Source organism: Canis aureus, chromosome 29, assembly GCF_053574225.1.
Source record: "Canis aureus isolate CA01 chromosome 29, VMU_Caureus_v.1.0, whole genome shotgun sequence".
Classification (NCBI taxonomy): Eukaryota; Metazoa; Chordata; class Mammalia; order Carnivora; family Canidae; genus Canis; species Canis aureus.
In genome coordinates, this window is record NC_135639.1 from 31,957,974 (window position 1) to 31,985,172 (window position 27,199).

General features: G+C 38.3%; 2 protein-coding genes across 63 annotated transcripts in view; one reads left to right on the forward strand and one right to left on the reverse strand.

Moving 5' to 3' along the window:
- Nucleotides 1-7,418, reverse strand: part of CC2D2B (coiled-coil and C2 domain containing 2B) — a 110,433-nt gene extending 103,015 nt beyond the window's left edge. For 4 of the 45 annotated variants that reach the window (XR_013368168.1, XR_013368166.1, XM_077878213.1 and 1 more), the window contains exons 1-2: nt 6,902-7,020; nt 515-566 (exon numbers count right to left, since the gene is read on the reverse strand). Coding sequence is in view for 28 of the 45 variants with exons in the window: in XM_077878213.1 (XP_077734339.1) it covers nt 515-566; nt 6,902-6,937 (88 nt within the window). In the remaining 17 variants the exon portion in view is untranslated. Of the gene's footprint in view, nt 1-503; nt 567-2,583; nt 2,874-6,901; nt 7,026-7,227 lie in introns of those variants that run through there. The other 41 variants (XR_013368165.1, XR_013368167.1, XM_077878235.1 and 38 more) reach the window with 32 other exon arrangements.
- The window catches only part of LOC144301353 (RNA/RNP complex-1-interacting phosphatase-like), a 74,193-nt gene continuing 54,128 nt past the window's right edge, over nt 7,135-27,199 (forward strand). For 7 of the 18 annotated variants that reach the window (XR_013368173.1, XR_013368174.1, XR_013368176.1 and 4 more), the window contains exons 1-3: nt 7,141-7,700; nt 23,065-23,140; nt 25,746-25,877. Coding sequence is in view for 9 of the 18 variants with exons in the window: in XM_077878248.1 (XP_077734374.1) it covers nt 7,672-7,700; nt 23,065-23,140; nt 25,746-25,877 (237 nt within the window). In the remaining 9 variants the exon portion in view is untranslated. Of the gene's footprint in view, nt 7,701-9,391; nt 9,517-23,064; nt 23,141-25,745; nt 25,878-27,199 lie in introns of those variants that run through there. The other 11 variants (XM_077878250.1, XM_077878253.1, XM_077878251.1 and 8 more) reach the window with 6 other exon arrangements.

The following is a 27,199-nucleotide window of genomic DNA, read 5'->3' on the forward strand; positions in this document are numbered from 1 at the left end:
GCTAATGGAAATAAAGAATAAGTATAAAGCTGAATCACTATAGATAATGAGAATCTTCATTTTTAACCACAGTATTCCTTGGTAAATTTTAAAATTACTAGTTTGTTTATATTCTACTCCCAGAACTCAGAATGGCAGATACCACAAAGTAAGGGCTCAATAAATATTTGGTGGATAAATGAACCACGGTTCAACCATATTTATGTATGTTTCCCCCTGAGATCTGGAGCTTCCTGATGCAGGTTTTTTATGTATTATGTTTATGCAGCCTCAAGCACTAGGGGCTTCTGGTGTTTGAGGAAGGGAGAGAAAAAATTTGATTTTTTACATGTATTGACTTTACTACTGTGTATTTTCTTACGTCCATCTTGTATCTAGGAAGTTTAGTTTCTGTTTGAACTCATTTCTTAAGAAACCTGTGTTCCCAGCTGAAACCTTAGGATAAGATTAGTCATTTACATCATTAAAAAATAGAAACCAATAGTATCAGAGTTGTGGTATACTTATTGAGAACCTTTCTGGAGATGCTTGTCTACATTTTCTTCTGCACTGTTATCTTCTGACATCTGCAAAAAAGTTGGGGGGGTTACCTTAACATCTTTTTGTTTTGGCATTAAACATCTTTTCATATGTTCATCAGCCCTTTAAAGTCATCACCTTTTTTTTTTTTTTTTAAGATTTTATTTATTGATTTGAGAGAGAAGAAAGCTGGAGAGAGCACAAGCAGGGGAGAGGGAGAAGAGAGATTCAGACTCCCTGATGAGCAGAGAGCCCCAGGTGGGACTCCATCCAAGTACCCTAGGATCATGACCAAAGCTGAATGTAGTTGCTTAACTGAGCCACCTAGACACCCAAGCCATCACCTTTAAAATGCCAGTTCATATCCTCTGCCTGTTTTCTTAAATTTCACCTCTTTATCAATTGGTATGAACTCTTTAAATACAGTTGATTTTTAAATAATTTCTCCCTGTAATACCAAAAAAGACCTTTTTATGATAAAATCCAATGGTTAGTTCTTAGTGTTCATATATTGCCAACTTTATATCTTTTAGGAGGGCCATATAAGATCAGACATATAAAAACACTTTGAAATCAACACTCTACGCCTGTTAGTTATTACTTGATTACCCTGTAGCATCTGATAATGTTGTGCACCTTTATTTTCTGAAAACTTTCTATATCATGGTTCTTTACTCTTGTACTTCTCTGGTGACTTATTCCCTGTGTTCTTCAATGGTCACACTTCTCTTCATATCTTACATGTGGGCACATTCCAAGGCTTTGTAGAGTGTATGTATTCCCAGGGCTTCCCAAATCTGTCTCCAACCTTACTGCTATCCTGAATACCCTATTCTAGCTGCCTGCTCGTATTTCTAATTGAATATCCTACCACTATAAAAAACTCAGTATGTTCAAATGAACATTTATTCTCTTTAAGTTTTTTATTTTTATTTTTTAAGATTTTATTTATTTATTTGAGAGAGAGAGAGAGTGAGAGCAAGGGAGCATGCACAGAGGGAGAGTGAGAGGGAGAAGCAGGTTCCCCGCTGAGCAGAGAGCCTGATGTGGGGCTGGATCCCAGGACCCTGAGATCATGAGCCGAAGACATGCTTGATGGACTGAGGCACCCAGACGCCGCTCCTTTTAAGTTTTTAAGCCTCAATATTCTGAAATTAAATCATACTAGCAACGTTAAGTTCTTTTGTAGAGCTATATAGACTATGAGTTTGTTTTTCATTTTAAGAAATACAATAACAAAAGACTATTTTTTTAATTTTTACTTTTATTTTTAAGAATTTGTTTATTCATGGGAGACATGGAGAGAGAGAGAGGAAGAGACACAGGCAGAGGGAGAAGCAGGCTCCATGCAGGGAGCCTGATGTGGGACTGGATCCTGAGACTCCGGGATCACACCCTGGGCTGAAGACAGATGCTCACCCGCTGAGCCACCCAGGTGTCCCAAGACTCTTTAAATAACAATTAAAGTAAAAGTCATTATCACAATAAGAGCCTCGTCTACAGATTTTCTGAAAGGACTTCAAAATCTACCAGTGCTTCCTGTATCACACTTAAGAACTATTGAATGAGAGATGTTCAGTATCTTCTTCAGTACTATTAAAAAAAATGTTTTAAGATTTTATTTATTTATGAGAAACGCAGAGAAAGAGGCAGAGACACAGGCAGAGGGAGAAGCAGGCTCCATGCAGGGAGCCCGATGTGGGACTCATCGGGGGAATGGCAGGATCACACCAAGCCAAAGGCAGCGCTAAACCACTGAATCACCCAGGCATCCCTTCTTCAGTACTATTAAAAATACCTAATTCTATTCTTTTTTTAAAAAAAATTAAGATTGTATGTATTTATGCATAAGAGACACAGAGAGAGAGAGGCAGAGACACAGGCAGAGGGAGAAGCAGGCTCCACACAGGGAGCTTGACATGGGACTCGATCCCGGGACTCCAGGATCACTCCCTGGGCTGAAGGCAGCGCTAAACCACTGAGCCACCCGGGCTGCCCACCTAATTCTATTCTTGATCAAGAGACAGCAATCCCTTGGCGTGAGGAAAGGTGTGAGGAAATAACCTTGGCAAGTGACTGATAGAGGTCTCCCTTTAATTTCCAATAATTTCACATAGCATTTCCAGGATTCTGCACAGTTCTTCATAACTTGCCATCCCCATCCAGAAGGCAGGGATAAAATATGAGTCTTAACCGGAGTTACTCCAAAAGACATGTAGATATGGGCCCTGTAAATGTTTTGTTCACTGACTAAAAAAAGGGAAAACTTTTTTTTTTTGAACAAAGCAGAAAATGGACTGCTGGCTGAGAGAACAGGTAAATGAATTAATATTTACATAAGGGGATTAATAAACAACCCACCTCTAATACTTCTGCATAACTAACACATCAAAGACTATAATTCATTCTTAAACTTACTATGTTTTTAAACGTGAACTATGATTAAAATATAGAACAAAATATATCACACTGTTCAGGATTATCCTACATTTATAATTGGGCTATTAGTATAATCAAGATCCTTATAAACTCCATTAATAGCTTTTCTTTCATATCTTCTTTGAAATACTTTTCATGATGGTTCTTTCATTTCTACTTTCTTTTTTTTTAAGATTTTTTTTATTTATTCATGAGAGTCACAGAGAGAGAGAGAGAGGCAGGGACATAGGCAGAGGGAGAAGCAGGCTCCCTGCAGGGAGCTGATGCAGAACTCAATCCCAGGACCCCAGGATCATGCGATCACAACGTGGGCCGAAGGCAGGTGCTAAACCACTGAGACACCCAGGGATCCCGACAATCAAAAAGTTTAGACACACACACACACACACACACACACACACACAAAGTTTAGACACAATCAGAAAGTTAGGTAGCAGAATCAAGAGGACTATATGTGTAAGTTAATAGCTTCCCTGTATGTAAACATAATAGAAAAAGATCAGTTTCATAATAGCAATACAACAAAAATCTTTTCGAAATACCTAGGAATAACTACAATTAAAATATGTGGGAACCCTCCAAAAAATACAAAACTTTAGTGAGAAAAAATGTCTGATTAAACTTGGAGATATTCAACAGAGGCATGATTGATTAAGGAGGAGATTATTGATTAACAGAGGAGATTGATTAAGAGGCCATTATTTTTTTTTAAATTTTTTATTTATTTATGATAGTCACAGAGAGAGAGAGAGAGAGAGGCAGAGACATAGGCAGAGGGAGAAGCAGGCTCCATGCACCGGGAGCCCGATGTGGGATTCGATCCCGGGTCTCCAGGATCGCGCCCTGGGCCAAAGGCAGGCGCCAAACCGCTGCGCCACCCAAGGATCCCAAGAGGCCATTATAATAGTCCCAATGAGAGGTGCTAGAGATCTGAATCAAAAATGGAAGTGGGACTGGAAGGTGGAGAAAATTTCATTTAAAAGGTAGAAATCACAAGATTCCACGATGAACAATTAGATGTAGAGGACAGTGAGGGAAGAATCAAGGACTCCAGGTGTTTGGTTTGAGTCACTGCAAGGTAATGTCATTTCAAGTATTGTCAAAGTAGGAATATAGTTTGGGTAGGGGTCAATAAATTCAGTTTTTGGATGTTGCTAATGGATGTTTACGGGACATTCAGGTGAGAAATCCAGAAGATGATTAAAAATACTGTATAGAAGAGAACAGAAGAACAGAAGAAAATCAGGCCTAAATTCTTTCTTTAATCATAAATAGACATTTAGGAAATTGATAGAAGACCCCTTAAAATATCTTTAAGAATCTTTCCTACTAACATAGCAAAACTACACACAACAGGAATATGATGCCAGGAAAAGAGAATTTTTAAGTTACTTTGCTTTCTGCAAGAATGTCTTAAATGAACTTCAAATCAATACCTGGCTTACTGATACCTACATCTGTATATTTTATCTGCTAAACTAGGGGAAACATTAGTGATAGTACATCCTATAGATAAGTTATAATAAATTTTATTATAATTTTATTTTATAATAAATTATCCTATAAGAAATTTTTAACAAGATATTATTTTATAGATCTGGAAATGTTTCTAACCAGGTTCACTTATCATTCCCTAAATGATACAAGATAAACAAATGATTATAGACAAAATAATAAAACAAAATAAATAAAATTGAAGATCTAGAAAAAAATTTAATTTGCCTTTTTTTTAGAGATTTTATTTACTTATTTGACAGAGAGAGAGAAAGAGTGCACATGCAAGTAGGCAGAGTGGCAGGCGCAGGGAGAGGGAGAAGCAAGCTCTGGGCTGAACAGGGAGCTGGACTTGGGACTGGACCCCATGACCCCAGGATCTTAACCGACTGAGCCACCCAGGTGCCCCTGAATTTGCTTTTCTGAAAATCTTGCAGAAGTAAGGAAAAATTGTAACTCAGACTTTCACCTTCTAACAGCAATTCTATTCTTTTTATTGAAAAACTGGCTCCAACAGTTAAACCTAATCTTCTATTCAAGGTTATTGTTAATTTATAATTCTTATAGTTAAAGGTCTTCTTTTAAAATTTTATTTATTCATGAGAAACAGAGAGAAAAAGAGGCAGAGACACAGGCAGAGGGAGAAGCAGGCTCCATGCAAGGAGCCCGACGTGGGACTGGATCACGGGTCTCCAGGATCACACCCCTGCCAAAGGCGGCACTAAACCGCTGAGCCACCCAGGCTGCCCATTAAAGTTCTTTCTAAAGGGTAAGGAAATTGAGGATTAGCTATTTTTGTATCAGATGACCTGGAGGTTCATAATCAAAACCTAAGAATTAAAGTCAAGTAGTTCATCCAGCCTTTCTGATCCATAGCAAAGATAAGGCAATTTATGTGTGTAAATGTTTGCCTCTTGCTTAGCATTCAGAAATCTCTGGGTTCTACAAATTTATCCAGTTGTGCCTTTATCACTATGGTGACTCCTGAAATGAAATTTTATGTTGTGTGTAAATTTAACATTCAATCACCTTGGTTAACTCTGTCACGTGCCATTTGGTGTCAGGAGTTTTAGCAGAATAAAATTACAGAAAAATCTCTAGTATGTGGAATGGTCACAATATGCACGTTCTGATATTTGGTAACATTTCTTTGGTTAATTATGAACTAACTAGAAATTTGTTTTTCTTTTTTTTTTTTTTGAAATTTGTTTTTCTTTTAGCTTTCTCCCAGCTCTTGGAAATCTTTCCAAATGCTTCAATCCACCTTCCTTCCTTCCTTAGGAATTCAGTCCTAAATCCAACTTTATCTTTATTTTAGCTCATTTATTATCACATAGTATGACCAGTCCTTTCTGAACTCCATTATAGCAAGCAGTGTTTCTCAAAGCATGCTTTTCCAGACTTCTTTGATTTGCATTGTGATACTATACAAAAAATTTAAAGTCTTGTTCAAAGTTATGGTAAAATTAAGGCAATTGCTAGCATTTTGAAAAAATCTAAATTTATTAAATATATGGCATATATACTGGTACTAAGGTATAGAAAAGGTGGAATTTAACGAAAAGAAATTCTACCTTTAGGTAAATATAATAGCATTATTTCACAATGTTTTACAGAAAGCATCGTGACTCCAAGTGTTTTGTCATCTCACAGATTTGAAAATGAATACTTTTTTGTTAACTATAATCTTATTTTCTTAAAAAAAAAAAAAAAAAAGCTAGGAACAAGTGACCTGACAAACGATTTTCTGTGAATTATATATAATTCTTTGAAAGGCATCAAAACTAAATCATCCACCATACTAAGTCCTCAACTCACCATAACCTGTTCTTATAGGTCAAGAAAGATTTGGGTTCACTTCCCTTGGGGCCTTAGGTGCATAAAGATTGATAAATGCCAAGAGGTTACAAAAGCTGCGGTATATTTTTAAAGTTTATATCTAACACACAATGAAATGTAATTGAGCCACTACCAAGTTAATTACAGGATTCATAAAAATGTATTAATTCATAGAACAACATGGCCAATAATGTCCAAAAACTGGACACAGGTAAGTCCGGTGATGTTGTCTTTTATATAAACTCGACAATATATCTCAGTGTCTATAGTCAGAATCTCAACTGGAGAGAAAGTCAAAATGAGGCCCTTCCTGAAGATGAGGCCAAAAGACCGCCGTGTCAACTTCCCAGCCTACGTCCTGCTCAGCACTCTCGAACATAAAACCTTGACTATCGCCTGATCACCTTCCTTTACACTCCTTGCCACATCCATCCTTCGATGTTTGCAACTTTCCTCTAACCTACAGCAATCCACGTCTCAAAGCCTGACACAAACGCCACATCTTCCAGGAAATGTTTTTCTGCCTCTGCCCTTGTGTGATCTCCAGGGGCATCGTGATTGTAATTTTCGTTCAATACATCCTGCTTTGCAAGTTCACCTTTCTGCCTACCCTAAAGGGAAGACAAGAGCTGGGGTGCGGACTCATCTACCCTCCAGCAACCCCATCAGGATGTTCAGCACAAAATGGCACTCAATAAACAACACGGTCTTGGATGTTGGCGCAAATCAAGCACGACTCCGGAATGCTGTACAATGGGACGGACGGCGGGCCAGGTTGTGGGGACTACAAGTCCCAGCGGCCTGTGCGGGCCCGGTCTGGTCATAGGGGCTACCTAGCTCTGGCTCGGCGCACAGCGCAGGGCTCCAACCGGACAAGATACCGGGGCGGGTGACAGGGCAGCGTGGGGGGGCTTTACCAGGCAGCATAACATTCACCTGGATGGCAGGGCACTCTTGCTAGTTATGAGCAGTTAAGGAAGGACGCACCATTTACCGTGGATTCGGAGAGGTCACCAACCGCCTCGAAGGGCTTCTCGGCACCGCGCCCGCCGCCCGCGGAGCGCTCCCTCCTCGGGGATTGACGTCAAGGCGGTCCCGGAGCATGCGCGATGCGGCCCCTGAGCCGGTGGCGTCCCTGCGAGCGCGGAGCGTGCGCCTTCGGGGATCTTCGGTGCGCTACGTCTGTTCACCCGCCCCCGGGACTGGGACTCGAGCTGGGGCGTCGGAGTCTGTCACTCCCGCCCCGGGCTGGGCCTACAGCGCCGGCAGGAGAGCCGCTCTGCTCACCCGGCGTCTGCGTTGTGAGCCCGAGTGGTCTGTTCCGGAGGCGGCCTGAGAGCGGCGTGTCCGGGCGCGTGGAAGCCCCGCACCTCTGGCATCATGGTGAAGAAGAACAGCATCCCCGACGGGTGAGCACCGGCCCGAGCCGGCTGTCCGCGGTCCAGCTGCGCCCTGCGGGCCCCTGCGGTCCCCTGCCGGCGGGCGGCGCGGGCGGCGCGGAGGGGGCGCGGAGGGGGCGCGGAGGGGGCGCTCCGGAGCCCGCGGACACCCCCGGGGACCCCCCTCCGCCACCGCGCCGGGAGAAGAGGGCTTCTTGGACTTCAGTCGTCTTGGGAGGTGGCATCAGATGCCAGGGGTTCGTTTCTTTCCGGCGCTTGCTAGGAGTATCACCAAGGTAGTACTTTTAAACGCGGTGAATCAGGGCATGCAGGACCTGCGCGCTCGTGTCGTGTCATCTTTGCTTAATAAACGAAAACAGCTGACATTATTTTCTTTTCCCAGCGACTCACCCCAAGTTAAAATAACGAGTTAAGTACAATGTTCAGTGTTTTGAAACTTGTCCTGGGAGACTGGCGGAGGGATGAAGTGAGGAAACCTGCTGGTGAGGAGAGAGGCTTGCGTCCATCCACACATTCCACTGACGTTTCCCCGCCGCTTTCTGCAGCGGGCGTCGTGCTCGGCGCTGGGATTCCGGGGCAACCCCGGAGGCGGTTGCAGCTTCTCACGGCCGTGTGTGGCCGTGTGTATTCGGGAGAGGGGAGATGTGAAGGGAAGAAAGCAGGTCCCGGGGTATGTCGGGACGTTGTGGCAGACGCAGACCTAGACCTCGTTGCTGCCCGCGTTATCATCTGAAGTGACTGCCTACCGCTAGATGTGTCCAGGCCTCGAAATCCTTTGGCCGGCTGGTAATTCTGGATAAGATCCTTAATGGGTCTCCCATCTTGAATTTTACGGCTCTTCTGCTGTGAGAATTTAGGAGCAATGGTAGTGGTGAAAGAAGGAAAAAGTCAATACTTTTTCCTTAAATAGCAATGTTATAGGTTATGTAGAATAGGAGTGCATATGCAAATAACATGTAATCTGTGCTGTTCCTTAAATTCGCCTAATTTCTCGAATTATTATACAGGACAACTGGGTGGGGTTTTTGGGGTATTTTTGTTTGTTTGTTCTTAAGATTTAAGTATTTATTTTAGAGAGGGGTGTGGGGGAAGGGCAGAAGGAGAGGGAGGAGAAAATCTCAAGCTGACTCTCGGCTGAGCTCGGAGCCACATGGAGGGCTCCATCTCAGGACCCTGAGATCATGATCTTGAGATCATGACCTGAGCAGAAATCAACAGTGGGAAGCTTATCGGGCTTAACGACCCAGGTGCCCCAGCAGGGGTACTGTTTTTAAAAAAACAAATGATGTGTATTTACTGAGATGTATTGTTATAACTACCCTTTCATGTGTGTTACAAAGTATATATGCCCGAAGAATGAATAGGCTAAAATGAGGTAGTGTAGGACTTGAGATCTAATTGAGAGGGGTAAAAAAAAAAAGGGACTCCTGAGTGGCTCATTGGTTGAACGTCTGCCTTTGGCTCAGGGCATGATCCTGGTCCTGGGATAAAGTCCCACATCCGGCTCCCTGTGAGGAGGGAGCTCAGGTCATGCCCTGAGCCAAAGGCAGACACTCAATCACTGAGCTACCCAGGTGCCCCAACCTTAAATATTTTCAAGTTTAAAGGAAAATAGTATTCGTCCAGCAGATATCTCACTGACTACTCATCTAAATCTTACTTGCCAAAGTGTTTGCTTCAGTTCTTCTTCTTTTTTTTAGGTTCCTGTCCTTTAAAGGTCTGGACCTTTCACATGAAAATCTAGATTTCTTGAAAAATCGGATTTAGGAAACCAGATCTGTACATGGCAATAATAAATGATTTGCAGCTGTCTTCTCTATGAAGAGTAAGCCTCTCCAGTTTCCCATCCCTCTTTAGCCTCCACAGCACTGAGACTTAGCACTGGTTGACTTTTTTATTATTTTACCATTTCTTTATTTGGGCTATGTTTTACTTAGGTATGTCAACCAGCCTGGCATTTGAATTTGTAACTCTGGCTGTAAAGGGTAAATGAGAGGAAGGAACTTAGTTCAGTATATTACTTGTTTCCAGAATAAAACATCCTATTGAATGTTGCCAGGCAGTGCTATGAAGGACTATTTTGTTAAAAAGCCTGGTTACCTTCCATAATGTGAGCCTCAGAAAATGACACCACTTCAGATCTCCCTATAGTCCCTTAACTTTGTGAGTTGCAGTTTTGTCATCTGAGTAGCCTGAGTGATCATAGTGTATACCCTGTCCTACCGCCCACCTGGGATTATGGTAAAATGTGACTGTGCAATAGGAAAAATGCTTTGGAGATTCTAAAGCCTCTAAATGAACTAGTTGCGAGTTTGCTTGAGATTCTCTCTCTCCCTGTGCTTCTTCCCCCGCCCTCTAAAATAAATAAATAAATCTTTAAAAACAAGAATTAAAAATGTACAATTGCCCCTTTAAATTATGCAGTATTTTAACGTTTTTAAAAAATGCCCTCTTCACTTGTTCTGATGGAATACTCTTTTTTTTTTTTTTTAAGATTTTATTTATTTATTTGAGAGAGAGAGAGCACAAGCAGGGGAAAAGGCAGAGGGAGAGGGAGAAGCAGACTCCCTGTGGAGCAGGGAGCCCAACCCAGGGCTTGATCTCAGGACCCTGATATCATGACCTGAGTGGAAGGGAGATGCTTAACTGACTGAGCCACCCAGGTGTCCCTCTCTTTTTTTGAAGAGTGGAATACTCTTTTATTAAGCTCTCTGCCTTATTATTTTTTTCTTTGAGAAATTTTCCTCTGTTAGAAGGTCAGTTCCTGATGATTATGCTTTGGATCCAGTTTTTTTCCAAGTAAAATTCTGTTCCTTGCTATATGAATCTTAATAGGTATTATATATATTGTGACAAAATAATCACACTGAGGATTTTTACTCCTCATTCCATTATATTCATACTCAAAATAATTTGGAATCCTTAGTCCTATCATACTATGTTTTCCTCCACTCGTTTGCCCATATTTTAGAGCTTTTCTATCACAAAACCAGAGGGTCTGCCATGAACACAGCTATAGCTCTGTATGGAGATGAAAGTCTTTGAGGTCTAAAATTGGTAGCACAGTACTGTCATATTGATTCTTGCCAAACGTTGGGTGAATTTAAGCTGCAACCTCACTGTATAATGTAAATAGTCAGAACAGATTTGTATTTTCAAGCAGTATTTTATAAACATACCATCTAGAGATCAAAATACTGCCTTATGTTCCATACTATTTCTTTCGTGCTTCATGGAATGAAATTTGTGAGTTTCTCACGAGATTGTAAGCTTTAATCTTATTTTCTGAAAGTCCATATTAATGACAGATGAGTATAAACATCATTAATCTTTTTATTCTGAGATTCATTGATTGCCTGAGTTTCTTGAAGTCCTTTTTACTTTTTAATAATGTAGTCAATAAAACTAACACTGTTGTTTAACCTCAGCAACCAAATAAAGTCCTAGTGTCTCTGGAAGCTTGATACTGAAACAGTATTATAAGAGTTTTATTTAAGATCAGAGATCAGTGGGATCCCTGGGTGGCGCAGTGGTTTAGCGCCTGCCTTTGGCCCAGGGCGCGATCTTGGAGACCCGGGATCAAATCCCACGTCGGGCTCCCAGTGCATGGAGCCTGCTTCTCCCTCTGCCTGTGTCTCGGCCTGTCTCTCTCTCTCTCTCTGTGACTATCATAAATAAAAAAAAAAAAAAAAAAAAAAGATCAGAGATCAGTAAATCCCACCCTTCTTGTTTCCATCATACTTGGTAATAACGCTGATCATTTCTTAAAGCCTTATCCCCATAGTTTCTCTGTTGATCATCTGATTGTCAACCTTCTTCCAGAGATATTAACTCTTTCTCTGGACACCCCTTATGTGATGTAAATAAACTCCTCTTTATACCCATCTTTTTAAAAAGCTTTTATTTATTTGAGAGAGAAAGTGCAAGAGAAAGCATCAGCTGGTTGAGAGGCAGATGGAAAGGGAGAGGCAGACATCCTACTGAGCAGGGAGCCCGATGTGGGGCTTGATCCCAGGACCGTGCGATCATGTCCTGAGCCCAAGGCAGATGCTTAACTGACAGCCACCCAGACACCCCTATCCCTATCTATCTTCTTACAGAACATCTTCCTTCTGATATTTGGAACCTGACTCTCCCATAAGGTTACTGTTTTTCTAGCATCTCAACACTGGAAGTCATGCCCCACATACCTCAGAGGGCATTGATATGCTCCATCTCCTCATTGCTCTTGCTAGGCCCCTCCATCCTGCACTTGTAAAACAACAGAAACCCTCATCTAATTACCATCTACCTTCCTCTTCACCATCATTTATCGGCTCCCTGGTCACTCACTCACTTTTATTAATGAATTTAGCACCCAACTCAGCATTCATTACTCAAGTCCTATAAGATCATGGTGGGATTAAGGCAGTCATGTGTATCACACAGTTCCAGCACCTGAAATGACTGTCTGTGGGACCTGAATGTCTAAGACTATTCCATATTAAAAATCCTACACTCCAGCATTGTCCTCTCATCTTTGTTTATTCATCTCTCCTTCTTTCTTATTTTTCTATATTTAATGTGACCTCATAAAGGCCCTTCCCCTTGACTACTATTTTATCATCATCAGCCTCTACATAGTTTAACTTTCTTGTCTAGCCACACTGCTTGGTTTATTATTCACATCAGTATCTAAAATTTCCTTGCCTAAAATAATATATATAAGAAGAAATAAAATTTCCTTGTTTTTTGTCGTTCCCTACTTTTGCTTTTCGCTCTAGTTCAGTTTAGTCATTTGCTTTTGCTTTTTTTTTTTTTTAATTTTTATTTATTTATGATAGTCACAGAGAGAGAGAGAGAGAGGCAGAGACATAGGCCGAGGGAGAAGCAGGCTCCATGCACCGGGAGCCCGACGTGGGATTCGATCCCGGGTCTCCAGGATCGCGCCCTGGGCCAAAGGCAGGCGCCAAACCGCTGCACCACCCAGGGATCCCTAGTCATTTGCTTTTTCAACTCATATATCTAAAGATAATCAAGTTCTAGTACTGAAAATCACAAAACTGGATTATTATTGTAATGACAGCTATATCATGGTCCATAATAGAGATCAGCCGTTCTTTTCCTTTTCCACTCAGAGCTGCTATTCTAACCTTAAGCCTTCTATCCCACCTTTGACCTTGTACTCTCAGCAGCTCGTTTTGCTTTTTCAGAGGAAATCAAGTCTCAGAAATGAATTTGCGACAGTGACCACCAGCCCAACTTAACTTTAACAGCAGATATCCTTCTCTCCTGTCTCAGCTAAAGAGAGATGCTTTTTCTATCCACAACTGATCCTGTATGTATCCTAGATCCCAACCATTCTGTCTCCCCGGGCCCCTGCTTCATCAATTAACCTTTTCTTTAATCTTCAGTATACTTTTTCCTAGTTCCCTGTACCAGCTTCATCTCCCCTGTTCAACAGCAGCAAAAAACTAAGAGAAAATGCCTTCACTTGGACTATCCTCTGATTTCTGCTTTCTCTCCTCTCCCTTACTGCCACATTTGTGGAGAGAGTAATCTCCCATTCCCCATATCTGTTAACTCTTCTACCTGCAAAGTTCAGGCTTCCATCACTTACTGTGCCACTAAGGACTTTCTAATTGACAAATCCAGTGTATCTTCTTAGACCTTTTAAATGCACTTGGTTCTGTAGACCATTGCCCAGTCTTGAACTTTCCTTCTTTGATTTCTCTAACATCAATTTCTATTTTTCTTCTCCCATCTCTTTAGAACATTTTGAATTTTCTATACTTGTTCCTTTGGGATCTTGCTCTAGTCTCTTTTTTCTATGATTTCTTTTTTTAGCCATTTTTTTTCTCTTTGGCATATGAACACTTTGAAGTTCATCTTTAGAAAAGCAAAAAATAAAACAAAAAAATAAACATTAACTGTTGCTCTCTAGGGCTTTGTCCTTTATCTTGTTCTTTTTTTAATTTTATCCTCTTGAGTAGTCTCATAGCCTCAACTACCATCTGTAGGGTAATGAATTCTAACTCTTTAGCCAATACTCCTGACCTGAGCTCTACACTACTATGGGTACCCTTACCCCAATTTTCAAAACTCTGAATATGCAGTATTTAAAACCTGCCTTTCCTCACAAAACTTATTCTCTTTATTTCCCATTTTTTGAATGAAGCCAGTATCCAATCACCCAAGCTAAAACTAAGAACAATTCCGAAATTTAAATTTTTTTTAAACATCTCACAGATAGTCAGCAGGTTATTTGATTCTGTCTCCTAAACAGTTGATCTTTGGAGCTTACTTTTGTCTTCATTGTTCTGTTTTAGTAGCCATGGTCTCTTGATAGTAGCCTCTAAATTGATGTCTTTTTCTCCAAGTTGTCATCTTCTGTTTATTTTTAAAATTAAATTAAGTAATTAAATTTTTAATTAAAGTATAATTAATATAGTATTACATTAGTTTCAGTTATACAACATAGCAATTCAGTAAGTCTATACATTATGCCTTGCTTACAAGTGTAGCTATCATCTATCACCGTACAACAGTCTTATAGTATGATTTATTTTCCCTATGCTGTACCATTTATCCCCATGACTTATTTGTTCCATAAGTAGAAACCTGTATCTCCCAGTCTTCTTTATCCACTTTGCCCATCCCCTCCCCCTCTTCCCCTCTGGTAGCCATCACTTTGTATTTATGGGTCTGTTTCTGCTTTTTGTTTACTCATTTGTTTTGTTTTCTAGATTCTGCATATACCATATATGGTATTTGGCTTTCTCTGACTTATTTCACTTAGTGTAATATCCTCTAGGTTTATCATGTTGTTGAAAATTACTAGATCTCATCCTTTTTATGGCTGAGTAATATTTCACTATATGTACAAGTATATATGTATATCACATTATTTTTATTATTAAGGTATAGTTGTCACATGATGTTACATTAGTTTCAAGTATACAACATAGTGATTGGACAAGTCTGTACACTATTATGCCACATCTTTTTTTATCCATTCATCTTACAATGGATACTTAGGTTTCTTCCATATCTTGGCTATTGTATTAATGTTATAATAAACATAGGGGTGCGTATATCTTTTTGAATTAGTGTTTTTGTTTTCTTTGGGTATACTCAGTAGTAAAATTACTAGGTCATATGGTTTTTCTATCTTTAATTTTTTAAGGACTCTCCATACTGTTTTCTATAGTGGCTGTACCAATTTTTACTTCTACCAATAGTGCACAAGGGCTCCTTTTCTCCACATTCTCATCAACACTTGTTCTTTCTTATCTTATTGATTCTAACCATTCTGACAGGTGTAAGGCAATATGTCATTGGTTCTTTCTTTGTACTGTCACCAAACTGTCTCCTAAAATGCAAGCCTGATTCTCTGTTTTCATTTCTTCCATCTGGTAAAATCTGAGCTCTTTACATGGCATATATGAACTGTTTCTTTTCTTTCTTTCTTTCTTTCTTTTTTTTTTTTTTACTGCTCTCCAGCATGCACATTACGCTAAAATCATACAAAACTGCTCACTGTATCCTGGGCCTGGCATGTGGCGTCATGCCTGCATGCCTTTTCATGTGTCATTCCTTCATGGAATGACACTCCTTTTTCCCTCATAAAGTTTCTGCTCAAGATTACTTTCTTTGTGATGCCATCCCTAAATCGCTGTCGTGTGGCATTTTGTGGTAATTGTCTCTCTCTCCACCAGACTAAACATTTTTGAGGAGTAACACTTTCTCCATTTATTAGTATTTAATAAGTTTACTGAGTGAATAAATGAATAGCAATGAGCACAGTATCATCAGGTAACAGTGAAGCATGATTTCTGGATATTTTGGGTGATGCTCATATATTAAATTTGGGAAGGTCCTCAGCGATTATGTGATCCAGCTCTTCATTTAACAGGTACAGAAACTGAGGATGAGGAAGGTTAAGGGAACGAAGCACCTGTTTGTCAGGCACAGCATATGTATGGATGCCTTCATGTTTTGTTTTTGTTCTTCCCTCTATCTAGAATGAATTATTCTACCTGGCCATGTACTGCTTGTCTGTGGATCTTGTTTTTTCAGGGTTGTCCCTGGACTACCAGAATCAGAATTACCATTTAAATTGATTTAATTTAATAAGCAGAATCGCCTGTTTAAATACAGATTCCTGGCCTCCATCACAGAATTTCTCAATCCATCTCTGTGAGGGAATCCAAGAAATCTATTTTAATTGAAATTTCTCTGTAAATGTAGGAAACTAGTCTCTACTTCCTCCATTTTCTTCCTCTCCAAAACAATCACAGAAAGTGTGTGTGTGGCTGGAGGGGAGGGGAGAAAAAAATTCATTCTAAGATGAGAAAGGAACTGTTTTAGTATACTGCCAAATCAAGAGCTTTCAATAAATCTTTTGTGATTTCCATCTTTGTTACTTAAAAAATAAAAGCAAACTGACTCCAAATTTTATAGTAATCAGAACAAAAACTAATTGAAGTTAACAGTGAGATTTGAGAGTTTAAGGAAAGGAAGGACACCTAAGTGATTTTTTTTTTATTTCACACCACTTTCCAGTGCTCTAATCACTGAATTCCACAATCCATCCCTCTCTAATATGTCAAATAGCAATGACTGATCTCTTTCTCCATCTGCTCCCTTATCTAGTGAGTAGACACATTTTAACCAAGGAAGTGGTATAGACTAAAAATGTACAGGGTTTCAAGACGGATTCAAAACGTGGCAGGTAAAGTTTTGATATTAAGACTGGTTTTCTGCCTTCTTTGAAAATATCCCTTCCTACCAGTAACCCAGTGTTTGTTTAGATGGAAAATTGATCTCTTTATATACCAAATTATTGGCAATTTGGGTAAAATATTTGAGGAAAAAAGTCTTAGTGGTTCTTATCCTCTTTTGAAAGTATATAGCCACTCTATGGGCACCTGAGTGATTCAGTCAGATAGGTGTCCACCTCTTGATTTCAGGTCAGGTCATGATTTCAGGGTCATAAGATGGAGCCCCGTGTCTGGCTCAACCCTCAGTGGGGAATTTGTTTGAGATTCTCTCTCCCTCAGCCTCTCCCTCACCATCCCCCATGCACACGTGGCGTGTGTGCGCTTTCTCTCTCTCTCTCAAATAAATCTTAAAATTTGTTTTTAAGTATAGCTGCTCCTATAGTATAGTATGGTTATGAAAATTTTTTATTTTTATGTTACAGTTTAGAAATTGGAAGCCATTGAAATGGGAGCACTTTGGATTCTATTTTATCTTATCTCCATCTAGGGAGATGTATAACTTCAGATAAATAATTTTAAAATAATTAGATTTAGTTTCCTTTTCTGTAGAATGGGAACTTATTATGTGCTTATTTAATCATTCTCATCTTATTTTTTTAAAATAGATTTTATTTATTTATTCATGAGAGACACACACACACACACAGAGAGAGAGAGAGAGAAAGGCAGAGACACAGGCAGAGGGAGAAGCAGGCTCCATACAGGGAGCCCGACTTGGGACTCGGACCTGGGTAGGCGGCGCTAAACCGCTGAGCTACCCGGGCTGCCCATCATTCCCATCTTATTAATGGGAACTTAAATATGTGCTTATTTAATCATAGAAATGTAATGAGATCTAGCAAGGCAGGTAAAAATTAATTCAAAAATATATATCCTCTCTCTATATATATATGTTCTTTATGAATGCAAATTATAACCAAATTTTATTTCCATAGGGGTCTGTAATAAGATTGTGGTGTTGGGGATTTTTAAAAAATAGAATCAAGGGGCGCCTGCATAGCTCAGTCAGTTAAGCATCTGCCTCCAGCTCAGGTCATGATCTCAGGGTTCTGGGATCAAGCCTCATGCCAGGCTCCCTGATCAATGAAGAATCTGCTTTTCCCTGTCTCTTTGCCCCTCCCGCCTGCTCATATTCTATCTCCCAAATAAATAAATAAAATCTTTAAAAAAATAAAAATAGAATCAAGCTGAAGGTCCTAAGAAAATAGCACAGGAATCGAGAAGAAACTCTAAAAAGCTTAAATTTGTACCATGGGGCAGAGGCGTCTTTTTTAGTTTCTACTTGGTGCCTATAGAGGACAGTGTTCTCTTTAAAAAGCTAAAAGCTCAAGTGTAAAATCCTTCCCTCCTTGCCTTTTTTTCCTAAACAAAGAGTTGCCTATACTCTCCTGCCTTTTTTGCCCTAAATATAGAATGTGGCTTTGCAGAGAAGTAATAAGACCTAGCTTCAAGTGTTGACTTTACTATTAGTTCACTGGGATACTAGGTAACTTCAATCAACTCTTGGCCTCATTTTTTTTCATTTCTTAAGTAGGGATAAGTAATACTACCTTAAAAAATTTATATTCTATTCCATATAGAGTCATGAGGAACAAATGAGATAATATTAATGAAAGTTTCTGAAAAAAATTCAAAGTCTAGGAATGTAAATTATTGTTACTACTACCTTGTAATTTTCACCAGAATGTGGTTAAGCTCTGGTTCCAGAAGTGGCTAATCAATATTAGTAAAATTACCTCAGTTATCTGTACTTTCATTTACTTTACCATGACTTTCTGTTTAATTTCTCCCAGAATTACTATATTATTTATTTAATGTATAAATATTATTTCAATCAAGTAAGTTATTGCTACTTGTCATTTTTTGGTGGGGTTTATGGCTCAGGAAAATACTTGTTCATATATTTTTATGGCCATATTCTAATATTAACAGACAGTTTATTGAACATACGGTACATACATACTGCCTATACCAAGTGCTTTGTGAGGATAAGACTTAACCAGAGGGGATCCCTGGGTGGCGCAGTGGTTTAGCGCCTGCCTTTGGCCCAGGGCGCGATCCTGGAGACCCGGGATCGAATCCCACGTCGGGCTCCCGGTGCATGGAGCCTGCTTCTCCCTCTGCCTGTGTCTCTGCCTCTCTCTCTCAGTGTGACTATCATAAATTAAAAAAAAAAATTAAAAAAAAAAAAAAAAAAAGACTTAACCAGAAAAAATTTAGGTACTCAGACATAATAATAGCTTGCTGAACTCTACAGTTCATTTAATTAACAGAAATAGCAATTCAGAGAAGAAAGAACTCAAAGGAGATTTTTTTTTTTAGGGCAGAGTATTACAATTATATTTTTTATTATTTGTTTCTTGTTTTTATTTTTAAAAATTTCAGACCTTCAGAAAAGTAGGAATAATAGAGTAAATATTTGTATAACCTTTGCCCTACAATCTAATTTGCCACATTTGCTTGATCTTCATGTATATATACATATGCACTTATCACACTTTTTTTTTAACCACTTGATTTAGTTGCAGAGGCCATGACAGTATACTCCTGAATACTTCAGCATGTATCTCTTATAAACAAGATAAGTCCCTGTCTAATCACATATAATAATCAAACTTTGCAAATTAAACGGTGATACAATATTCTTATAGTTCATATCCAGATTTCCCAATATAATTATGATGGAGTTTGTTTTTGATCCCCAAAAGGCCATGCATAGATTTACTTATCTCTTCTACAATAGTCTATTTTTGGTCTTTCATGACATTGTTTTATTCAGAGTCTATAGGCCGTGGTTGGCAAAATATGGCCCATGGGTTGATCAACTGTCTCTTTTTTTTTTTTTTTTTAATTTTTATTTATTTATGATAGTCACAGAGAGAGAGAGAGGCAGAGACACAGGCAGAGGGAGAAGCAGGCTCCATGCACCGGGAGCCCGACGTGGGATTCGATCCCGGGTCTCCAGGATCGTGCCCTGGGCCAAAGGCAGGTGCCAAACCGCTGCGCCACCCAGGGATCCCTGATCAACTGTTTCTATAAGTAAAAGTTTTATTGAAAAACAGCTATATACTCATTGATGCACATATTGCCTATAGTTACTTTTGTATTACAGTGGCAGATATGTGGCCCACAAGCCTAAAATGTTCAGGCTTTGACCTTTAGGAAGTTTGCTGATCCCTAATCTAGGCAGTTGGTTATGTATGACCCTCTTTTTGAGTTTGATGATTGTTTCTTTAATAAGATTCAGGTTAAACTTTTTTTGCTTTGGGATCCCTGGGTGGCGCAGCGGTTTAGCGCCTGCCTTTGGCCCAGGGCGCGATCCTGGAGACCTGGGATCGAATCCCACGTCGGGCTCCCGGTGCATGGAGCCTGCTTCTCCCTCTGCTTCTCCCTCTGCCTATGTCTCTGCCTCTCTCTCTTTCTCTCTCTGTGACTATCACAAATAAATAAAAATTAAAAAACAAAAAACAAAAAACTTTTTTTGCTTTGTCTTTTGGCAACAACACTACATTAGTATTGTTATATCTTACTCGGTATACTACAACAGGAGGCACATGAGGTCAGTTTGTCTTATTCTTTGTGATTTTAAGTCATGGAGGGAGATTGTAATAAAGGAAGACTTCATGAAAGAAATGATGTTTTAAACTAATCCTCAAGGACAGGATAGTATTTGAATAGGTGGAGAGATTTTTCTAGTAGACATTGTCTATAATATTCTTCTGTCACTGCTTCTGTTAATTCTAAATTAGTATTTTCATCCATTCACATGGCTGGAATGATTGATAGCTTAACAACTTATTGATCTGTTGGTGGCAATCAGAACATTATAGATTTTCTCCATGCGGTCTCTATCTTTTATTTATTTAATGTTGCAATGGTAATTGCCTTTTATCTTACACTGTGTCCAAGAATTCTGTAAGCAAGTTTTTTTGGCTTTGTATAGTGTACTCTAAAGATTTCTATCTTCTTTCAGAGCTTAATAAAATTTTATCTATATGAAAACCAGAACCCCAAAAGTAGTGCATTCCAGAAGCAAGTGTTGGGAATGTTTATAGATGCACTTTCTTTTCTTTTCTTTCCTTTTTTTTTTTTTTTTAAAGTAGCTGGCTAGATAATTTAAATGAAGCACCAGCTTATTTAGATATTATCATTTATGTCATTGTGGAAACACTAGTTGTGGAAATGAATGGAAGAAGTGCATATTATAGTAATGTCAGCAATATTAGCAGATGGTCTAAAATTGCTAACATACGGTTCTCTTGTATTGTTAATGCAAAAAGAACAGCTTCCAACTGATGTCAGAACCAAAGATGAACATGTTTATAGAATTATCAGAGGGGATCCCTGGGTGGCTTAGCAGTTTGGTGCCTGCCTTTGGCCCAGGGTGTGATCCTAGAGTCCCGGGATTGAGTCCCACATCAGGCTTCCTGCATGGAGCCTGCTTCTCCTATATCTGTGTCTCTGCCTCTCTCTCTGTGTGTCTCTCATGAATAAATAAATAGAATCTTAAAAAATTATCATAGTCATAATCGAATGTCATTCATAATAGTGGAATTTGATGTACTATCAAGGAAATGATAAACGTCCTAAGTATTCAGGGCATCTTATTTCTCAAGTGAAGAATTCCATCAAAAAAAATGATCTTTTAAAAATGTCACGAGCAAAAATCTCAGAGTTAATGGGTTATTTAAAGGTAAAAATGTGAGGCCTTTTATTTACTTGTGCTAGAAATCACTTTCTAATTTTTAAAGAGAAAGAAACCTAGTCCAACATCATTGTTTTGTTACTAGATTTTGGGAGCATTTGGAGTCTATTTAAAAACTTGACAAACTGTATTTTTAAATTCCAGATAAGTCATCAAAATCAAATTTCTGTTCCTACAAAACAAAGGACCCTGGAACATAGTTATCACTCCTTTTTGAAGGATAGTTTTGCTGGATATAGAATTCTTAGTTTGCTGTATTTTTTTCAGCATTTTTAAAAAATGTTTTATTTATTCATGAGAGACACAGAGAGAGAGAATGGCAGAGACATAGGCAGAGGGAGAAGCAGGCTCCATGCAGGGAGCCCGACATGGGACTCGATCCCGGGACTCCAGTATCGTGCCCTGAGCCAGAAGACAGATGCTTAGCCGCTGAGCCACCCAGGCATCCCTCTTTCATCATTTGAATGTCATCCTGCTACCTCTGATGTTCATTGTTTCTAATGAGAAGTCAGCTGTTAATCATATATAATCAGTATATTAAATAGTGATTTTATGAAACCAAACTTACTCAACATTTATTTAATATTTATGAATTCTCTTTGGGGTGGCAGGTACTGTACTGTAAAGAAAGACAGATATGGTCACCCTCAAAGTTTATGATCAAGAGAGAAATCATGATTTGTCCAAAAAAAAATCACATAATCATGTGTATAGTTTTAAACACTGTTAAGTACCAAGAAGGAAGGTGAAAGGTATGTGTAATGGTACTGGGTGAGGGATGACAGTCTCACTTCTGAGAACTGATACTGGAGCTATAAGCTGAGGGTGACTGAAAGAGTGAAATGGGAGAAGGGGGTGGAAGGAATAGCACAGAGCATTGGAAGGACTGAGGAAAAAGAAATAATGTGAAGCCAGAACCTGCAGAAGGGAAGGATGGTACAGAAATGAAGCTGGAGAAGTAAGCAGGGAATTTTAAGAAATCTGCATATGTTATAATTGGAATTTGTCAAAAATAGCTTGGGAATAATTATATAAGTTATTTTTAATATTGGTTTCTAAAAAAATTGGTTTCTCTACTTTGTTATTCATAAAAAGTCATCATAGATAAATGAAAATGTTTAAAATTAATGAACTATAGTTCTTAATTCAAGATTAATTAGAAATTAAAACGTGACAGTTAATGAACTTTAGTTCTTAATTCAAGATAAATCAGAAATTAAAAAAAAAAAAAAAGATAAATCAGAAATTAAAACATGACATCTCCAAAATAATCACGTTGAGAAAATGATTTGTTTCCTACTTACTAAAAAGACTGTAGATTTTTATATTTTACTTTTATTATCCTCATATTTAATACCTATTACCACTTTTTATTTTATATATAATCAATGACAATGGTATAAAAATTCATAAACTATTTTCCTTCTCTTACTATTGCCCAAGAAAAAAAACCCAAAATACCATTTTGGGTATTGGAAGTTTGTATCAAGAATGAATCCCACCTTTTTTACTATAGGAGTGCTGTATATATGTAAAACCTTCCTTTTTTTTTTTTTTTTTAAGATTTTATTTATTTATTCATGAGCGACACAGAGAGAAAGACAGAGGCAGAAACATGGAGAAGCAGGCCCCATGCAGGGAGCCTGATGTGGGACTCGATCCTGGGACTCCAAGATCACACCCTGGGCCGAAGGCAGGCGTCAAACCACTGAGCCACCCAGGGATCCCCCTGTTTTTGTGTTTTTTGGCAGAGGATGCAGTAAATTAAAATTTGTATATGATAGCACTCAAAAAGCAACTAACCAACAAACGAGGCTCTATTTATTTAAAAAAAAAAAACCTTATTTACCATCTTGAGTCCTTAAAATATTTTTATTATAATTGTAGTTGTTTATTTTCATTGCAGGTGGAGGACTGTGACGCCAATTGGACATCCTGTACCTGGAACACGATTTATTGCTTTTAAAGTTCCTTTAAAGGGAGTAAGTATATTATTTTCTTACCTATGTTATAAGGAGACTTGAGACTAATATGATCCATGTTTACTTATTTTTTCATAAAAATATGTGAAATTTCCAGCAAATGTTTGACATTATGGAGGTAACAGTAAACCTTTTCAGCCATGTAATTATTAATTGTTCATGCTAGTGTAAGAGACTAGTTTTGAATTATTTTTTTTAATAACAGCTTAATTGGTATATAATTCACCTAATCACATTCGCCTATTAACGTTTACAGTGATTTCTTAGTATATTCATAGAATTGGGCAGCTATCACCACAAGTTTAGGACATTTTCATCACTCCTTATTTTCTCCCCAAAAAACCCATGCACAGGAGCAGTCACTCCCCTTTCTCCCTCACTCCCACCTGCCACCTTGTAGGCAAACACTAATCTCCTTCCTATCTTCATAGATTTGACTGTTCTGGACCTTTCATGTAGATGGAATCATGTAATATCTGTCCTTAGTGATTGGCTTCTTTAGCATAATGTTTCAAGATTTAACCATGTTGTAGTGTGTATCATACTTCATTTCTTTTTATTGACAAGTTAAATTAATTTTTTAACAATTCAACTTAACTTATTGAAAACATTTAACAAGATTAAATACTTTTTGAGAGGAAATATCTTTTTTTTTTAAAGATTTATTTATTTATTCATGAGAGACACACACAGAGAGAGAGAGAGAGAGAGAGAGAGAGAGAGAGGCAGAGACACAGGCAGAGGGAGAAGCAGGCTCCACACAGGGAGCCTGACGTGGGACTCGATCCCAGGACTCCAGGACCACGCCCTGGGCCAAAGGCAGGCGCCAAACCGCTGAGCCACCATGGGATCCCCTGAGAGAAAATATCTTTAATCCTGTTGTTATTTTTGCTTTTCATGTTTTGACCTATTTAAAAGTGATAGTCCAAAATAAAGATGGATAACTTTTGAGTACTCTCCCCCCAAATCAGCATTCCTTTACTGATTTGTCAAATCCATTGTACAGCATTTCCTAAAAGAATCAAAAGATACTTGAACCCCATGCCATGTTTTATATGGCCTCAGACCCATGGCAGCTTTAGTTTCTCCTATTTGCTCTGACATTGGTAATGTGTGAGCAGAGTTCAGAATCTTTCATACTGGCCTCCTAATTTAACTTAGATTTTTCTCTTTCACTGGTCTTTAAGTTACTTTTGTAGTATATTGAGATTTTAACATACTGAGATTTTAGTCTATTGAGAAGTAACTTGAAGTTACTTTTCAAGTATACTTGAATATAATGAATACATTTTTTAAAAAGATTTTCTTTATTTATTCATGAGAGACACAGAGAGGCAGAGACATAGGCAGAAGGAGAAGCAGGCTCCATGCAGGGAGCCCTATGTGGGACTCAATCCCAGAACTCCAGGATCACACCCTCAGCCAAAGGCAGACGCTCAACCTCTGAGCCACCCAGGTGTCCCAATATAATTAATACTTTAATTCACATACCACCAAGATCACCCTTTTAAAGAATATAATCAAGTGGTTTTTAATAAATTCATAGAGTTGTGTAATCAACGACACTAATTCCAGATCATTTTCATGCTATCAGAAAGAAACCCTGTACCCATTGGTAGTTACTCCCCATTTCCCCTCCCCCTGGCCACCACTAATCCACTTTCTGTCTGTAGATTTTCCTGTTTTGGACATTTCATATACTGGAATCTTGCAGCCTGTGGCTAGCTGTTTTCACTTAGCATATTTTTGAGGTTCATTCATTTACAGCATACAATTCATTTCTTTTTATCTCCAAATTGAATTAATTTTAAAAACTTATCTATATTTGGCTTTGTAGTACGTTATTAACTGCAGTTTTTTTCTTATTAATCATATAATACAAAAATCAAATCTTTTGTACCATCAGTGCACACTACTTAGAGCAATAACAAATACAGCAGTCTAGAAGAATGCTGATAAGTTTATAGGCACTGACCAAAACTATAGATTTATCTCCAGACAATCCATATATAACATTTGATAACATTTTAAAAATTCTATACTCTTCTCTGTTTAATATAAACATGGAAATTTAGAACCTGGGAGAAAAATGAGCATTTAATCAAACGAGTCAAACTGGTATCATGTGCTGGATAAAGATGAAAATCTCTGGGTTACAATCTTGACTGCCATCTAGCCTGTGAGGTTGGACAGTAATTTAACTTTTCTTCCTTTCTTTTTTTTTAATTTTTAATTTAACTTTTCAAAGTCTCAGCTCAAATGAGAATTCTACTACAAAATTATTTTTCACTCAGAGTTAATACTTTACTTCAAACTGAACTTGGTGCAAGGAAATTCCAGGGCACCAAAGCAGGATAGTTTCTTTTTGAAGTGTTCTGAGTCCTTGGTGAGAAGGACATGTGTAAAATCACTGAAGCAAAAGATGTAAGTATGTTTAGGCTCTTCTCACAGCTCTAATTCCTTATGAGCTTTGACAATGTTCTTTAAAGCTATGACAGTGTTCATTGATTCTTTTTGCCTTCTTATGTTTTCTTTTCCTTGTTTGTTTTATGTTAGGTACATTTTATCTGTATTTTGTAACATTGCTGTTCATTTTTCATTATAGGCAGTTAATCAGAGACTTACTCCAACCCAGAAGTTTACACCAAAAGATTTGATCAGTGCAATAAAAGCACTAAATGTGGAGCTTGGATTAATTATCGATCTAACATATACCACAAGATATTATGAAGTTAAGGTAAAGTTAGATATGTCTTGAAATAGAAAAGGTTTTTTAATATGGCATTTAGAAAGTAACTCTTGTGGCCATGTCAATATAAATTTCAGAATTTTCCATGTGTAATTTCTTAGAAATCTTCTTAATCCTTCACATGATCATGTAATACCTTTTTTTGAAAAGGGTTGTTTAGAGAGGAAAAAATGGAATGTTTTCTTTCAAGAGAACAAACATAGGATAAAGGAGTATACATAGAAATAAGAAAGGAAAAGCAAAAAAGGGAGCAAGGAAACAGAAGGAAAGAGCAGCATGATGGAAAAGAAAGCAAAAGAAAAAAGATAAAAAAAACATGAGATGCATATTACTCTACAATAGTGTTTTTTTAACTTTCTTTTGCAGCAAAATCCTTTCAATTAAATCTTGCTCCAAAACCCATTATATAAAGCAGATAAACTGGGAAGTGTACTGGCCGAAGCAGGAGATTAGGATCCACTAGGCCTCATCATCCTCCAATCCTCTCCTCCCTGTCCCTAAGTCTTGGTGACAGGACTTAGCTAAGGGCTCTGAAGAGCAAGAGAATTTTAAAACCTTGTTCTAGAGAGAATAACTCTTGAGCCTTGCTCTTCAGTTGGATTGGTGCTATCCAAGGTGTCTCTGTCATTCCTGCCCTGATTAGATGACATTTAGTCTTGGATATTTTGCTGCCTTGTCAAATTTCATCACACGTATAACTAAACATACTATCATTTCTTTAGTTCCATACCACTCCTTCTCAAAAATACAAATTCATAATCTCTTCAGCTTCCTTGTTTCTCCTGAGCCTATCAGTCAAGTTCAAATCACTTGAGTCCTCTGTCTTCCTGGTGCCCTCTATCAAGAATTAAACCCTATAGATTTTTTTCTTCTAAAGTGTGTCTCATATTCTCTAGCTTTTTTGCCTCATTCTTCAGGAGCTAACCTTTTTAATTCTTCTTTGAGTAGTTGTTTCTAAATGTAATTTTCATGCCCATTCCAGGTCCTTTCTAAAAAAAAATCTCAGTTCTCTCAGCCCTCCCCACTGTTTAAATGTATCACATCTAAACTCCTCTCCCTGTTTTTCAAAGCCCAATTTAATCTGACTCCCTTCTCATCATGCTCTTTGTTTCTTACAACAAACCATCTCTTCACTATCTCATGAACATTCTTATTTTTCTGTGCCTCAAATCATTCCATAAACTTGGAATTTTTTTCTCTCCCTCCCTATCCAAAACTTTACTTTTTCTTCAAGGCTTAACATTTACAGCTTCTCGTGAATTCTTGTGCATATTTATTCAGCATATAACTATTTAGAGGTCATTATTCTT